At 30.3% G+C, this 17,559-nt stretch overlaps 3 protein-coding genes across 8 annotated transcripts; all 3 read left to right on the plus strand.

Annotated features, from left to right (window-relative positions):
- Positions 1-600: 600 nt before the first annotated feature.
- Positions 601-5,867, plus strand: LOC108344780 (uncharacterized). Of its 2 annotated transcripts, XM_017583273.2 has the most exons (7): positions 601-757; positions 1,045-1,413; positions 3,056-3,163; positions 3,947-4,020; positions 4,109-4,212; positions 4,341-4,406; positions 5,423-5,867. In XM_017583273.2, the coding sequence occupies exons 3-7, from the start codon at positions 3,099-3,101 to the stop codon at positions 5,687-5,689; spliced, it is 576 nt and encodes a 191-aa protein (XP_017438762.1). In that variant the 5' UTR covers positions 601-757; positions 1,045-1,413; positions 3,056-3,098; the 3' UTR covers positions 5,690-5,867. The 2 variants fall into 2 exon arrangements, with proteins under 2 accessions (XP_017438762.1, XP_017438761.1); XM_017583272.2 differs by lacking the exon at positions 1,045-1,413.
- A 2,614-nt stretch (positions 5,868-8,481) lies between these two features.
- LOC108344875 (biogenesis of lysosome-related organelles complex 1 subunit 2) lies at positions 8,482-10,314 on the plus strand. 5 transcript variants are annotated; one of them, XM_017583403.2, is made up of 3 exons: positions 8,482-8,578; positions 9,549-9,730; positions 9,883-10,314. In XM_017583403.2, the coding sequence occupies exons 2-3, from the start codon at positions 9,620-9,622 to the stop codon at positions 10,162-10,164; spliced, it is 393 nt and encodes a 130-aa protein (XP_017438892.1). In that variant the 5' UTR covers positions 8,482-8,578; positions 9,549-9,619; the 3' UTR covers positions 10,165-10,314. The 5 variants fall into 5 exon arrangements, with proteins under 5 accessions (XP_017438892.1, XP_017438889.1, XP_017438890.1 ...); XM_017583400.2 differs by having other exon boundaries at positions 8,490-8,617; positions 8,730-9,730; XM_017583401.2 differs by having other exon boundaries at positions 8,512-8,617.
- Positions 10,315-13,292: 2,978 nt separating this feature from the next.
- LOC108345350 (receptor-like protein EIX1) lies at positions 13,293-16,608 on the plus strand. The gene is made up of 2 exons (XM_017583947.2): positions 13,293-16,212; positions 16,392-16,608. Exon 1 carries the CDS (start codon positions 13,323-13,325, stop codon positions 16,209-16,211), a length of 2,889 nt encoding a protein of 962 aa, XP_017439436.2. The 5' UTR covers positions 13,293-13,322; the 3' UTR covers position 16,212; positions 16,392-16,608.
- The last annotated feature ends 951 nt before the right edge of the window (positions 16,609-17,559 follow it).

The raw sequence follows: 17,559 nt of genomic DNA on the forward strand, positions 1-17,559 counted from the left end.
AACTAATTTAAAAAAATATTTATCAGCCATATAAAAATTAATTAAATCAATAATTATGTCAATAATTTTAAAATAGTTAAGTCAATAATCCGTATTCAACATAAAATAATTACTATATAAATATGATTATATAATAATACTCTATATCTATATGTAACAATTTTTTTTCATTTTTTGTGTTTATATTTATTTTTCAATTTTATCTTTTAAATAATTTTTTTAAATAAAAATTAATTATTTTATCATTTTTTATTTAACCACTTTTTAAAGTTAATTATTTTTTAAATTAACAAATTACGTACAAAATAAAAAACTATTTATAATAAAATTATAAATTTATTTACATTTAATTTTATAAATATAATAATAATAATGATGATGTTTAAAATTCTGAACACTAACATTATATGAAAAAAATATCTATTTACAAAATGTATTATTATAACTTCTTAATGTTAATTAAATTAAATTAAACTATTCTAATAATTCAACTACATTAACTACTTTTTTTTTAATTTTATTTCAGACATAATGATGAATATTAAAAATCAATAAGTTTATTCAAAGTTAATTCAGTTTAAAATCTAGCTGAGAAAAAGAAAGAGGTGAATTGAGTAAATCTGGGTTTGGGGGAACTTTTTGAAGAAAAAGGTTTATCTGAGAGAAAAATTCGAGGGTTTAATGTGGCAGATGCCTAAGTGTTGATTTTGCAGGATCTAATCATCTCTTCTCCCTCTGTCCGAGTCTTCTTTTTTAGGTTTGTTTCCGTCTATGCTTGTTTCTGTAATTTCCAATAAACATGGATAATATACTGAAATGATTGGCAGTAGCAGTATATGGTTTTCTGGTGGTATCATGGTTATATTCTTACATTATAGAATTTGTATGTCAAATTTCTTCTTTTACTTCATTGTTTGCTGCTTCTTGTGTTGTTGTACACTTTAAACATGTGTGTGTGGTGGGGGAATGGATCCCCGAATGCTCAAGTTGATTGAATTGTTTTTTTTTTTCTCTGTTTGTGCCTATGTATTGATTTTTTTTCAGGTGCGGGCAAAAAACTCAGGCTGGATAAGATGCTGGCGGATATTTTGTAGTGTGGGTGCAGATGCATTTTTTTCAAGGGAAAAAACCTGAGATAAATCAGGAAGGGTTAGGACAAGGATTTGTTAGTGCGTTGTTTAATTTTGTAAACGCATGCGTCTGGTGGCAGTGGACAGTGGAACTTGTCGGACTTTGACAAATTTCTGAAAGGAGAGGCATGGGTGGGATAACTGCGAATAACCTCCTGTAAACGCCCATGGGGCATTAGAATCCATGAAGTGCGGTGGGGTACTTGGGGTGAGGTCCGGTGGTGAATGCTGAGATCTTTTCAGGGTCGAGGGACACTCTCCCATCTTAGGTGATGTGGCCTAGGTAGGTAACTTCTGAAACTCCAAAGATACAATACTTAGATAAAAAAACTTGTTAGAAACAAGTGCGTCTAAAACTAAGCCGAAATGTGTTTTATGTTCAGGGAGATAAGAACTGCTATAGGAATATTATCTAAGAAACCAAGGGCAAATTGTTGGTTGAAATTAATGAACCAAGTAATTCGTTATTGATTTGAAGGTGGATAGAAAATTAGTAAACCCAAAAGATATTGATTAGAAGTTGATCCACATTAGGAATATGGAATTGGGAATTTATCCTTGACTTAACAACATATAAGGCCCTATAGTTAACACAAAATTGCCATGACCTACCTATCTTTCTTCTTAACAAGGAGAATAGGGGAGGAGGAGTAGGGGTTGTGGGTAAGAATTGTGATTCCTTCTTGTAACATTTTGTGGATGGTGGTGGTAATGGCCTCTTTATGGGACTGGGATAGCAATAGGGTTTGACTATCATGGGAGGGGTGTAGTAGGTGCGATAGGGTTTGTTTTGTTTGTTTTCGCAAATGTTCTAGTGTTTCACTTTCAATTGTCATTACCGTTGTTTATTTTGTATTGCTGATATTTTTATCATATTTTCTTTAGAATGTCAGCTTCCCATCTCCCTATTTATTTCTATGGTGGGAATTATGAATATGAATTCCCTTTTGTCAACTCAAAATGGGAATGTGTACGCATAAAATAATGATAAAAAATTTAAGGTAGAAAACCCTCTCAGTGTGAGTAAGGAAAATCCTATATGCATCAATGGAATTACCTGCATGTGATTCCTTCTAGCTCCTCAGAACTCAGTACATCTTTGCAAGTCCTATGCATTAACAAGTGTATTTAATTGTGTTGTGGCTGCTGTTATGGAGGAATCTCCAAGATTTAGCAGTCACAGATCACAGTCATAGATTCACAAGCTAACTGATCATGTTATGGATCTGTTAGTAAACCAAAATAGTGAACATTTTTATTCATTAACCTCAGTATACACGTTCAAGAAACAAGTGAGGCTCCCTGAATTATTTGGTTGAAGCTTTAACAATTTGCAGTCAGATGACTGCAGAAACAAAAGACTTCATTCACTAGCATTTGAAAGTATGAATTCTACTATTAAGTGAGATTTTTCAATTTGAGTTGTTTTTCTGAAACTAGGTTTTTTATGCGTACAATTTCAAATTTTGCACCAACCTTTTGCACCCTGTCCATTCTCAAAGCTCATTTCTTCTACAAAGACATGGAGAAAATGTCAATCAATTTTTTAGTGTACAAGACATGAGTAAACTCAGAACCAGCCTGAGTATCGGGTATCATAGGATGAATAAGTATACGTTCCCCGTGAACTTTACCCATATAATTTCACAATTCCTAAATCCATCGTGGGCTTTTGAACATCACAAATTTGATTCTGGAAGGTATGTAATGGGAGGAAGGGGAGTTATTCGGGATTGTATGGCCTGATTTAGTTGTCAATGTATTGTGCTCTCCTTTTTTGTTAAATAGTTGAGGCCTTTGTTATCTATATTATTATATCTTGATTATTTTCATTTCATTTTAATAATCACTAAATTTCATTGTTTCATAGACAGAAAAAAAGTATTTCTATTTCACTAGCAAATTTTTTAATGCTTAATATTCAGGTGAGAAATATAAAGTTGGCAACAAGAAGTTCACAGTAACAGTATGGTGGTCTCCAGTACAAATCCCCACAGCAAGGAGATAGCCATCAGAAGGAGGATTTCTAGCATGTAATTTTTTTAATTTTTTTTAATCTTTTATTGTATTGTAATGAATGTATCTTTGCTTGTTTTGTATATCTGACATGCGGAATAATAATCATCATCGTATGTGATGTGTCTTTTTGGTTTTCATCTGGTAGTATGAAAATCATGCAAATACATCTAATTTAAACTAAAATAATCCTGCAGAATTTGCAGGATAAATTGTGCCTTTTTTATGAAAAAAATATTGAAGCTGCAGTAGTTGGAGAAGTTAATATTCGGCACATTACTATAATGTCATCGTTAGTGGGTAGTATTGCATTAGTTAATATAGGGTACATTACTATAATATGCTGCACTACTTCCCCACCAATTTTCACATCAAATAATTCCAATTAAATTTTGCAATTCAAATAGAAAAACCTGGGTAGTATTACAGAATATGTTTACTCATTGCTGAAGGGTCCAATTGAGCAAGGCATTGGACCATATGTTTAGTTTCTTTGGTTGGTTTTGTGGCTGGGAAAAGAAGAGCTGGGATGTTGGCACGAAGTGTAGAGTTTTTTGGTTTCTTTCGAGAGCCATGCCTTCTAATCCACATTATACTAGCAAGTGTAGCTGCGATATAATGTCAATTATATTTAGAGTTCTTAATGAATACGTATACTAAATTACACATGTTTTGTGCAATAGAAATAAGTATCATGATCATTGCACTATATTCGGCACTTTAATTCTTAGCGTGTTTGGCCGTTTTATTTCAAATTCAGTCAGTTATATAATTTTGCTAACTAAACTGTAAATTTATAGATTTAACAAACGTGAAGACGATTTCCCATCTTTGAGGGAATATAATGATTACTTGGAGGAAGTAGAGGACATGAGTAAGCTTTTATTGTCTTGTTAACAGCTGTTTCACTTGATAACTTTTGCTTTCTTTTCGTGATTTACCTACCTTTTCCCCCATTGCAGCATTTAACTTGATTGAAGGAATAGATATTTCAGCCATTGAAGAAAAAATTGCTAAATACCAGGAAGAAAATGCCGAACAAATAATGATTAATCGAGCTAGGAAGGTACATTTCAGTAATAGACTTTTCATTCATGGTCTCAATCACAAAAAGAGTGCAACTTAAGTGTGTTATATAAGTACAAGTTTCCTGTCATTTTTTAATCTGTTTTTATGCTGATATTAATTAATCAGGCTGAAGAGTTGGCTGCAGCTCTGGCAGCAAGTAAGGGACAGCCTGCACTAACTGACAACGATGTGGTGAGCATTGGACTTTTATAAATTGATTGCTATTACTTTCTGGCACAGTATTCAAACTTTATTTAGTTTAGACTGTTATGTGATATTGGGCTTTAGTCTTATCATGTTACTGCCTCTATTATTATTATTATTATTATTATTATTATTATTATTATTATTATTATTATATATATATTTATTACATGCACAAACTGATTATTAATACAACTACTTATGTTTCATTTGTGAAAATTGTTGATTGTTTTTCCTTAAGTCAGCATTTGATATCTTTTTGATCCACATTTGACTGAAAAAAAAATATGAATCCTTGAAATCCAAAATAAATTAATAAATCGTAATCAGATTCTCTTAAAAAGAAAAGGATACGGCTGTAAAGTTAAGAAGGACAAATGAGCCAAAAGTTTCACTACATAACAAGCTATGGGGCATAAATGGGCCAGTAGTTGCGTAACAAACTCTTGGACATTTGATGGTTGATGGGTTGCTTGTGTCTGTCTATATATGAAGCAACTGTGAAGATGTGGATTCATTGTAGATGCAATTTTGTAGAACAATAACATACATGATAACTGTGGTTTTTCTGGCAGTTTGTGATACTTCAGCTGTGAGATTTTTAATTTGAGACTTTTATAATAACCAGTATGATTAAAGTTTTGATTGCCTTAGCCTTCAATACCAATAAAACTTTGCTTGAAGCCTTTTTCTTTCTTTTAGCAGTTTTATTTTGGTTGGGATTTAACTATGTTTGAATTAGCCAATACAATTTGCACGTTAAAGTGTTTTCTCTGTTTTGTTCCAATATCTAGTTTGTGCTACAAAGTCATGGAGCACCCTTTCCAAATATAATATAAATATATGAAAGATTCTAAGAGTGTTTGTGTTGTAGTTACATTGAAGGTAAACCTAATCTAGCACTACTCTGGCCTCAACTCTTTTGCATTGAAAAGAGGAAAATGTCCTTTCAACGGTTTTAAGAACACGCCTAACTTTCTCTATTCTCTATACTCTTGATGCAGGCCACAAACCAAAATTCTCAAACAGGATTTGGAGCTGTTCCTCAGGGACAGTATGCACCTACATTTGCAGGAGGACAGCCAAGACCCACAGGCATGGCTCCACAACCTTTACCACTTGGAGGAGGTGACATGCTGGGCTTTGCAGGTGATGATGAGGAATCAAAGAAGCTACGAGATGAGAGAGGAGCAAGATCTGGAGGATGGAGTGTAGAAATAAGTCGGAAACGGGCATATGAAGAAGCCCTTGGAAGCCTCTGGGTTTGTTGAGACAATACTAATAATATTCATATAAGGTAGGACTTGTCTATTGCTGTTCATGCTAATTCCAGTGTCATGAAAGCTATTTTTTTTGCATGGATATTTGATGTATATTATGTAGAATGTAAGATTTATTGCATTTTTGTTTCGTCTAACTATAATGAATCATGTTTCAAGAGACCTTGTCTATGATTGGCAAAAACTAGCTGCAAAGTTTGTTCAAAACTAAAATGTTGATATGCGGCAAGTAATTTTGGTATATTTGTTTGGATGTTATATATATGTTAAAGTAGCTGGAAAATATAAAATGATGTAAATAAATGTATTGATTTTAAATTTTATGTAATTTTCATTTACGAATATATTATATACTTTTTATTTTTATTCTACTATTCATGTTAAACTATATATATATATATATATATATATATATATATATATATATATATATATATATATATTATCGGTAAAAAATGAACATAATAAAAATAAAGCACTAGTGGTGCTCAAACACTTTTACAAAAAAAATTGTACAAGATACTAGTACTAAGAAAACAAAACCGGAATCGTGTTTCCAAATTGAAAACAAAACATAGAAGAGATAAAATCATGAAAAGCTTAATAGTACTAAGAAATTAGAACAACAAGATAAGCTTTTAGCATAAGTCGTCTAATAGCTTCAGCAAAAAATCTTAAACTATATATTAAGATAATTTTCTTTCAAATTTGAAGCAAAGCATAATGCCATACTACTGCATAGACATAATATTTTCCTCATGTTAATTAATGTAACAGTTAAAAGAATGTAATATAAAAAAGTGCTGGTATATCAATATCTACAAGTTTAATGCCAAACAATAAACCATAGTAAATGGTTTAAGTATTAAGATAAGAAATGTTATGTAGAAAACTATTTATTATTTATCCTTATAAACATTAGTGTGATAAAAAGTGAAAATATAATATTGTCATAAAAAATGATAAGTTTATCTTATGGGAAAATATTATAACAATAATAAGAACAGAATACCCTTTACATAGAAAATATTAGGAACTAACATTTTAGAGTAGGTTTGCGAAGCAAATACTTCTCTTGTGTAAGCTGAATTCAGCTAGTAAAAAAGTTAAAAGATAACTGAAAAGTTCCCTTTGGCTCATCTTTTCATTTTGAATTGTTTCTCTCTTATTCTTTCAGGATGTTAATTGTTTAAAGAAAGAATTTAATTTAAAGTGAAGGATTTGGAAATAACAAAAGAAAATTGCCATAGTTTCCAAGAATAAAGATAACTCTGAACCATAATAAAAATAAAAAGAGAGTTTAATTGATTTTTGTAAGATATACTATTTTTATCTTTAATTAATTTATTATTATTTTTATTAAGGTTATATTTTTTTATTATAAATATAAGGAAGATTAATCTTGTTTTTAGTATATTTAATCATTTATTTCTTAAATTCAAAAGTGTAAGATGTAATAGTTTTTTTTTTCTTATTCTCTTTTGCTTTATTATATTTTAATTTCTATATTGTGAACTTTTATTATAGCTTTAAAAATGTTATTAAAGATTAAATAAATAAACAATCTGCATATATCATTAATTATTTTATTTATATTTTGTTTTTAAATAAATAAGAAAAATCTAAAGATGTTTAACTTAGTTGATTGAATGTGATGACTGAATTGTTATGAACTCCTGTCAGTCTCTAAAAATATAAAGAGTTACACGAAATGCGTAAATAAAAATCATGTATATATTTTAAAACTAAAATTATTTTAATAAAATTGTTTCAATATAACGATAGCTGATTTATATCGAAAAAATTCTTAAACTTTAATGATTTTGCAAGTAAAACTATAATTTTCAGCCTGGTATAAAAACATCCATTAAAGACTTTTTTTTTAATTTTATTTGCTGAAATAACCTATCTTTTTGTTTTGAACATACAATTCAATGATCTTCTTATTCTTAACATTGAACATTTAGATAAAAATTTTGTGTTTTTTTATCATGTGTGTGGCATTAATGTCAATTTTGATTTTTACTTAAATTGGAGACAACTATTTGATTTATAACTTAAAGTGGATGTTAATGGTTATTTTTGTGACCTCTTTACAATTTCAATAATCTAATACTTGAATAACCTTGTAAAACAATTTAATTGAATAAAAGAAAATGTAAATTGAACAATGTTCTAAAATTAAATTTATAAATAAAATCATCATTAAAACTTTTCATGATGATAAGAAGTTAGATAAATTGATAATATTGAAAGTTTAAAATAACTTATTTGTTTAAAAATATTATAATTTTTAGAGTAGATATTCAATAGTCAGTTCATCGAGTTAACTCGTGCTATTTCAAAAGGAAATTGGAACTCTAAGTAATCATATATTCAACATTAGTTAAATATTTACTTTTCAAATAGCTGACTTCTCATTGCATAGAATGTATTGTAGTTTCATAATTTATTTTAAAGATAGAGTATTTCAGTAAATAAAAATATAAAATAGAATGTTCAAAAAAAGTCCAAAAATAAATTAAATATATTTTCTTTGAAAAGATAATTAGTGAATCCTTTCTGATTTCTAATATGCAATTTAATAATAATGAGATTCATGATGATGAGAAATCGATTTTCCAAGTAATCGATTTTTCACCTTCAAACTATATATGTTACTTTTGAAAATTAATTAAAAAGTAGGTTATATTCAGTAAATAGAATTAAAAACAATATATATATATATATATATTTTAAATAGTCTCCATTAAATCATCACTAAAAACCCCACATATTAAAAAGTAAAAATTTATAATAAAATAGAAAACGCCAACAAGGGTGGACAAAAAGGAACAAAGGAAAAATTAGCTTCCTGATTGAACAAAACCTGCAAACAACGTAAGTCTCCTTCCAATTGCACTGTGTTCATCCCATTCTGTGAGTGTTCCTTTTCCCTGCATTTCATAGTATAATCAATTTTCTCTTTTTCTGAGACTGATTTAATTGATTTCTGCTATATGCACGTTCATTTCTGATATCATCGTTTTAGGGAATGAATTTCCTTCAGTTTGATCAATTGGGTTGGAAGCGAAGCCTTTGTGGATCACTGATTGGATTTCAAAGATCTGTTTTTTAAACAATTTCAATCGAATTCCTTCCTCTTTTCTCCATGTATCCCTCACTCCCCCTCCGTCGCGACAGGCCTGCCGCCGACCGCCCCCTCGCCGCCGTGGCCAATTCCCCAACTCAGATTTGGGTTTTTAATGGTTTTCAAATTTGAGTTCCTCTCCTACTTTTTTTTATCCTCGTTCTTTTATTATTTCAGTTAAAGAAGTTATAATCGGCAGTGAGATGTGTTTTATACTGTTACCAATAGATATGAAATATTATTATTATTATTGTACTGATTAATATTTTTTATTATGTATATTTAGTATGAGATATGCTACAGCATTATTGTCACAATTCCAAGGAGTAAAGTTTACAGGTTCCATAAATATCTAATATTGGTATTAATAGTTGCAAGGCTATATAAAATATATGTAGTTGTTTTCAATTTGTTAGTTTTGTTTTTTTGTTGATGGTGTCAGGCTATATAATCTTTTTAGCTATGCTTGACTTGCTTCCTTTCCATCTTATTAATCACTGAACTTAAATGTTTCCTGAACTTTTCTCTGGTGTTGTCTTTCTGAATGCTGCTTAAATTTAAGGTAAGAAAAATAAGGGGAAACTGGAGAATTTTTAGAGGCAGAATGGGGGGGGTCTTTGGTGCAATATGGAAACTCTTCATCCAATTTATGAGAAGAACGTTAGTGTTTGATTTCTGAGCTTGCAATTACATTGGGTTGTTGTTTTCAAATTACTGCAGTTTGGACCTGAAAACCAGCTCTTGGTTGGTTGTGACCTTGTCAATTGGTGAAATATATATGCTCTCCAACTATGGATAACATGAAGAAAGATGAACCTCAAGATGAGAAGCCAGATGAGCTTGCTGAATCTCTGGATGATCTATTCTGTAGCATTTCCACCATGATCAAATCCGAGCTTCAGGTGAAACTCCAAATTCTTTCTTCCTTCCCTCTGACATCCTATTTTTATATGTTCAATCAAAACTTGGTGAATTGAAATGTAGCATTGTTTGAAAAGTTGATTGTGATTTTTATTTACTTGTTTTGTTATAATGTGATGAGATTTTGTGTTAGGGGACAAATAATCACCTAGAACTGTTGGAGAAGATGAATGTAAGAGTGGCAGAAGAGTACAAAGGGTTTGGTGACTTGGCTTCAGGGTTGAGGGTTTTTGTAGAGCAGTTGAAATGCAAGAGTGGTAGCTTCAATGAATATGTTGAGCAGATTGATAACATAGAGAAGCAGGTGACTGAGTTTGAAGCTGTTGTGTCTATGCTTGATAAGTATGTTGCTCTGTTGGAATCAAGAGTGCAATATGTGTACCTTCCCAAAATCCATCTTCCTAATCAACAATAGTGTAAAACTTTTACTTTTCATTATTTTCTCTTCTCAAGTGAATGAATTGCTAGATTTACCATCTTGTAGATTTACATATGTTCTCCTTTGTCAAAACAAAAAGTATTGAAAGGCCTACCATGATTTATGTATGCAATAATCTTTAAACTCTTTCAATTAGCATCATAATTAAATACTTCAAGAAAATCATGTTTATATATCAATCTTAGTTCCCATATGTAGGTCAGCAGACCAAATTGTACCCTGGTTAGTCAAACCATGTATTACAATCTTTCATCTCTTTTTCTTCCTCCACTAGTGATCATCCTTGCAAAAAAAGTTAAACTCTTGGCTGATGAATAAACTAACATATGTACATTTGAAAAAAAGAAGAAGAAATTCATATCACATTAATAAATCTCTTACATTATAGTGAATACACCAATATTTGTAAACTTTTGATTCAAAACTTTGTTGTGAACTTTTGTAATGTAAGATAGATCCCAGTTTGAACCCTTTTTCTTTTTTCTAGTAAAGCTAGTAAAATTTATAGTGAAAATATAGCTCAAAATAAATTTAAAATGAGGAATTAAATTTTTACAACAATATATAATATAAAAGAAAAACATCAAAAACAGTTAGGAAAGGGCCTTAGCCTTGACTTCATAGTACTGATGCCAACTTTGTAATTGTAGTCATATCACTAAGCATGTGTCGATATCGCCAGTGAGTTTAATATGAATGTCGATGAGAAAGAAGGTTGACTGAGCTATATTTTTGTAATCTCACATTGATTATATAGTAATCAAATTATAATGTTACAAAAGTGAATGCAAATCATATTTTACAAATTGATGGTATGATTAAATTAGATTTAAGATATACTCTTTAAGATAACAGTGAAGTCTATATGCTCATTTATTAAAAAAAAATTTATGAGTTTATGATTGAGGAAAACATTAATAATACACACAAAAAATATTATAGTGAGTGATGCTAAATTTGTGAAATTGGGGCGAAGACTGCACATCTTCCTGCCACTAGTACCAAGGCTAGCTATAGCAGAAGTCATGTGAAATTGCTTACAATACTTTAGCCATTTTTCAAAGGAAAAATAACAGTTCACACACTTTTGTAGAGAGGTGATCATGACATGTTTTAAAGAGTGCTATATTCCACAAAAGTCTTGCCCCTCAGCTCAAGTTTAGGTGACTATACTAATTAGTCAATTTTGTTTAGTAAGCGCACACACACACACGTATATATAATCACTCAAGTTTATATATATTTTGCGTAAAAGTTGTATAATATTAAATTTTTCTTCATTTATTAATAATTCCTTCAAATATGGATACTATATGATGTATTTGAACAAAATCATCATTAAGATAGTATCATTGGGAACTAAATAACGATAAACATCTATAACTAATACATGAATTATATAGTTTGAAAAATTTTAGATATAATAACATTGTATCATTATTTTAGGTTTTTGAAAATTCCTCACCCATATTAAAGAAGGAAATAAAAAAACTAAGACTAGAATAGACAAGCTATAAAAGTATTATATAGAAAATTAGGTTTTGATTAGCTTTTTTTCCTTTTAAGTTAAATTACCTTTTTTTTATTCAATTATATATGCTGTGATGAATATTTTCTTTTTTTCAAATATTTATTTCATGCCAAAACTAAAAAGTTTATGTCTGTACTAACATATGTAAATTTTATACAGAATAGAGAAAATAAAGATAAAAGATTTATGTTTGTTGTCTATGGAATAAACATAAATTTACGTATAATTACGTTTGATCTAAAAGAGACATAAAAAGCTTGAAATATTGGACATATTTTTTTTTGTATTAGTAACAATTTAAAATTTAACTTAGAGATAATAATAACATACTTCAAAATCTTTCATAACAAAATAGAAATTATAGACTCCACTGGTTAAGACTTAAAACATAATAAAGATAAAGATACTAATGATGGTTGGAAACTTTGTCTACTATAACTTGAAGTACTAAATAAATTTGTGCATTTATTTAAAAAAAAATAACAATTGAATTGTTGAAAACATACCATTGGGTTCCTTTCTTAAATCTTCGCAATACTGAAGCCAATCATTGCAATAATGAACTCTCAGTTTATAAAACCAACACTATAGACTATAACAAAAATTCAGAATATTCTGATTATTTCTAAAATATGGACTATAACATAATAATATTCAAGGACTGTAAAAAAATTAAAATGAAAAATCATAACAGAACAAGAAGATAAAGCAAAAAAGCCATGCCAAAATTTACATATCAGAAATTATCATATTGTAAGATTCAAAATGTTTCATATAGGATCAGAAAAGGAAATATAAAATAGAAATTAGAGTATTTCACAAATTAAAATTTAAGAAAATGTAATAAGTTCAAAGAAACTTAGTATTTGAGCCACAAAAGTATGGAATCCACAAATCAAATATGAAAAAGAAGGACAAAATAAAGCGACAAATTTAACTTCTTTAAAATATTTTTGTGCGGACGTTTCTTTTATTTGCTCTATCGTCCAAACTACCTTAATTAATTTTTTTTTTAAAAAAGAGATCCTGCATTTTAAAAAAATTTCTGACTGGGTAGTGAATAAAAAAATGATTTGATATAGTTACAAAATTATCAAAATTAAAAAAAATGGTAACCAAAAGAACTAACTTCAATTGAAGGTGTGATCTTATATTACAACTGTTTTCATTGAAGTATTTTCTAATAGGTCATTATTTCATGACATATGATTCCTCTGTTCATTTCAATGTTATTATAGAAAAAATCGAAGTAAATGCAGTTTTTTTCTTAGTACTTTTTAAAACGAGGATTAAACTTTTTACCACAATATACAACATAAAAAGAAAAGTGGTCTGAAACATCCTCATCGATAATAAATGCAACGTGTTTTTTTGTCACCTATCAATGTGTTGCAGAAAAGTCTTGACCCTAAGCTCAAGTTTATATTTGTATTATAATTAAGTAGACTTGGAAAATACTAGGAATGGGGAAATAAATGAGCTTTTGCCATGGACTTGAAGTCTTCTAATTGTTATCTATAAATGTTTTCACTTCATATCTCCTTCTTACATTCTTCACATTTAATATCCCAAAACATTTTCAAAAAAGTTAGAGTTCATCACCATGATTCGCAGCAGACTCTATCAGCTTTGTGTGGCCACCTTTTTATGCATCTTTTTATGTCATGGAAGTTTGCATGCAGAGACGTGTGCGGAGACAGACAAGCAAGCTCTTCTCAAGTTAAAGGAAGGTTTTGTTCATGGAATGAATCTTCTATCTTCCTGGAACGGTGATGATTGTTGCATATGGAAAGGAGTTTCATGCAATAATTTAACAGGTCATGTAACCTCTCTTCGTCTCAGATTTTCAAATTCTACACGTGTTGAAGATTTAAACTATCTTTTAGACACAATGCCAGATATGGAATTTTTCGGTGCCCCTACAGTATTGGGAGGTAAGATAGATTCTTCAATATGTGAGCTGCAGCATCTCACTTTCTTAGATCTCAGTCATAATTACTTACAGGGAGACATCCCAAAATGTATTGGTTCACTTGGTCAATTGACACATTTAAAACTTGCATGGAATGGTTTGAATTACATTCCTTATGCTCTGTCAAATCTTTCCAATTTACAATATCTTGACCTTGGGAAAAATAATCTTGTTGCAAGAGACCTTGATTGGCTTTCTCACCTTTCTACTTTGAGGTACCTTGATCTCTCAAGAAACAATCTTGGTGCTGTTACTGATTGGCCGTCATCAATAAGTAAAGTCCCTTTTCTATCTGAACTCTATGTAAATGATTGTGGACTCCCTCAAGTCAAACCTAAATCAATCTCCCACATCAATTCTTCCACTTACCTCCAAATCCTCAGTCTATCAGGAAATCACTTTGACTCTTCAATCATGTCATGGGTGTTGAATGTTAGCAAAGTCGTCAGAGTTCTTGATCTCTCACATAATGAACTTGATAATGGCATCATAAAGACCTTTAACACTTTGTGTCAACTTAAGAAGCTGTACCTCGGTTCCAATAAATTGTCTGAACAGCTCAGTGATTACTTACCAGAATTTTGTTCTGCAAAAGATTTAGAGGTGTTGAATCTTGACCATAACCCATTTGGTAAAGGGTTGCTTCCTGATTTTTCATTATTTTCATCCTTGGAAAGACTTTCACTTCAGAATACCAGTACTGTGGGGCCTTTATTATTTGGTCACTTGCCTCGTCTTAAAGCTTTGGATCTCAGTTTAAACAATTTGAATGGATCATTGCCTGTATTCGAAGTGACGAAATTTGCCTCATTGCATTTTCTGGATCTTTCTCACAACAAATTGAGTGGGAGACTTCCATATAGTATTGGACAACTTTCTAATCTCTGGTTTTTGTCCATTTCTTCAAATGAGTTGAATGGGGACATTAGTCAAGAGCATGTATCAAACCTATCTAGATTGAAGATCTTTGATGTGAGTAAAAATTCTCTTTCGTTTAACTTGAATCCAGATTTGGTTCCACCTTTTCAATTGGTGGCATTATATGCATCATCGTGCATTTTGGGGCATCAATTTCCATTGTGGCTTAAACAACAAAAGAAACTTCAGGTGCTGCAAATCTCTAATACATCCATTAAGGGTTCGTTTCCTGAATGGTTAGGGGACATATCATCAAATTTGTTATACATAAATGTTTCCCATAATAAACTTAGCGGAGTCTTACCAAAATCACTATCACAAATTAAGACAGGGCTTATGAGTACATGGGATTTTAGTTTCAACAATTTGTCTGGCCCATTGCTTCCTTTTCCTCCAAGTGTATTTGAGCTCTTTCTCTCAAATAATAGGTTCTCAGGGTTTGCATCTTCCTTTTGTGAAACATCCTCAGTAACTTATCTTGACCTGTCTAGTAATGCACTCAAAGGACCCCTTCCAAATTGTTGGGAGAAATTTCAAAGATTGGAAGTTCTAAATTTGGCAAATAACAGTTTATCAGGGAGAGTGCCAGAGTCGTTTGGCAATTTACAAGGTATTTTGTCGATTCGTCTAAATAACAATCATTTCTTCGGTGAGATACCATCTCTGACTCTTTGCAAAGGAAGCTTGAGATATGTTGATTTTGGGGATAATAATCTTGAAGGAACATTACAAACATGGTTAGACTTGGAAAATTTGATTGTATTGCGTCTACGAGGTAACAGGATCCAAGGAAGCATACCCACAAGTATATGTAATATATTATCTCTTCAAATATTGGATATCTCGTCAAACAACATTACAGGGGAAATACCACAATGCATTGGTCACATAAGTGCAATGTCAGATATGGAATTTCGAATTGAAACCGTGTTCTATGGAACATCTGCACCTTTAGTATTTCATGACAGTGGAATTGGGCTTTATTTTGAGGAAATATCATTGACATGGAAAGGAAGAAACTTGGAATTCGAGAGATTTTTAGGAGTTTTGAAAGCCATTGATGTTTCTAATAACAACTTAAGAGGAGAGATACCGGAAAGTATAACATCACTAGATGGTTTAAGAAGCTTAAATCTTTCGGGAAATAATCTTACAGGATTCATTCCCGACAACATTGGTCGTTTGATGAACTTGGAATCACTTGACTTGTCAAGAAACCATCTTCATGGTAGGATTCCAAGAAGCTTTTCAAATTTGAATTTTCTCGGTTACTTGAACTTGTCTTTCAACAACTTATCAGGAATGATTCCGACAGGCGGCCCACTAAATACCTACGATACGACTTCTTATGTTGGGAACACTGGGCTTTGTGGCTCACCACTCGAAAACCAATGCCCATATGTGAGTCCACAGAGAGGAAGAAGAGTTCACAAAAAAGAGGATGAACTCTTAAGCTTTGAGTTTTATCTGAGCATGGGGTTGGGATTTTTTGTTGGATTTTGGAGTGTTTGTGGAACTTTATTAGTAAAAAGTCCACAGGGATATGCTTATTTTCATTGGTTCATCAATGTAACCATCTTGTCTTCATTGTCAAGACCTTAAGGTAAAGTTTTTGGCATCTCTTATTATGTTATCATACCATCTTGTTTATTAATTTTCTACTGCCAACCGTTCAAATTATTTTTGAAAAGCTTAAAATGAAGTTGTAAACTTGCTCATCATGAGTGATGCTTGTTTAGAATTTGAATTTATGACATTCCATTTGTTTTTATTATTTGGTAGGGAAATCTATGGTGAGAGTAATATGATGCAATGCTTTGCTTAATTTGAAGGACAACATCAAATTCCATTTCAAGTTCGTTTGGATTATAAATTAAATTTTAGTTGTGGCAACTCTTTCATTGTTGAGAGAGAATATATATATTGATAAGGTTTAAGTATATCATTCTTACTTTTATGAATGAATACTCAAATATTTCTAATGTACTTGTTATTATTTATGTGGTTAAAGCATTTTTAATGTAATTTCTTTTTATTATTTGATATTAAGGAGAGAGAGTAAAATATGAATAATTTCAATACTAAATTCTCCGTAATAAAGCCATTCTTATTTTTTAAAAAATATTCAATTATTTAGACGAATAGGAACATAAATACAAATATATATGTTATTTTGAGAGTGAGGATTAGTATAGATTTTTATATATAAAAATAAATATGGTGAAATTCACAAATGTTATATCCTCGTCTTCTCATTGTAAACATTTATTTATAATCCTACATTCTCATATATTGCTAAAATAATAAATTTATTTTATGATTAAAATATATGTTGTATTTTTAAAAATGGTTAAAGATGTTTTCAAAATAATATATCTTGTTGTTGGGCATTGTTTTAATCAATACTTATTATACTAATGCAACTTCAATTTGGAAAAGGGATTGTTTAAACAAAATTGATTTATTTAAATTATTAAAAAAATCTAAGTCTATTTAAAGATTTATTTCGTAAGAACCACCTCTTATACATATCATAATTTTCTCTACGGGACAACGAACATAATTGGCCAAATAAAAAAAAGATGTTTAATATCTATTTTGTTCTTCGCTTAGTTTTGTTTAAGATGAGCTCTCTATCTTTTAGTGGTTCAAAGTGATTCCTTTTTTTATAAAAATGGTTCAATTAGGTCTTTTTTGTTAACAACATTTAAAACGTTAAGGTGTTCACCTTAATGTTCACCTTAACCAATACTCAATGAGTTGTCCAGTTTTAAAATAAGTGTCAAGATCAACCAAGTGACATGATAATGTTAAAAGTCATTAGCCTTAATTAAACTCTTTCTATTACAATTAAATTTATTTTACCTTAATTAAATTCTCAATTCACTATCATGAAACTCTGATAGAAACTTCTTTCCCTTACTGTTTTCTGGTTGAACTCGCGAATCCC

This window comes from Vigna angularis, chromosome 8, assembly GCF_016808095.1.
Source record: "Vigna angularis cultivar LongXiaoDou No.4 chromosome 8, ASM1680809v1, whole genome shotgun sequence".
Taxonomy (NCBI): domain Eukaryota; kingdom Viridiplantae; phylum Streptophyta; class Magnoliopsida; order Fabales; family Fabaceae; genus Vigna; species Vigna angularis.

Coding starts and splice junctions, on each gene's coding strand:
- LOC108344780 (XM_017583273.2), top strand. CDS start 3,099: ATGGTGGTCTCCAGTACAAATCCCCACAGCAAGGAGATAGCCATCAGA. Junction 4,213..4,340: donor TGATTAATCGAGCTAGGAAG/GTACATTTCAGT, acceptor TTAATTAATCAG/GCTGAAGAGTTGGCTGCAGC. Junction 4,407..5,422: donor CACTAACTGACAACGATGTG/GTGAGCATTGGA, acceptor CTCTTGATGCAG/GCCACAAACCAAAATTCTCA.
- LOC108344875 (XM_017583403.2), top strand. CDS start 9,620: ATGGATAACATGAAGAAAGATGAACCTCAAGATGAGAAGCCAGATGAG. Junction 9,731..9,882: donor TGATCAAATCCGAGCTTCAG/GTGAAACTCCAA, acceptor ATTTTGTGTTAG/GGGACAAATAATCACCTAGA.
- LOC108345350 (XM_017583947.2), top strand. CDS start 13,323: ATGATTCGCAGCAGACTCTATCAGCTTTGTGTGGCCACCTTTTTATGC.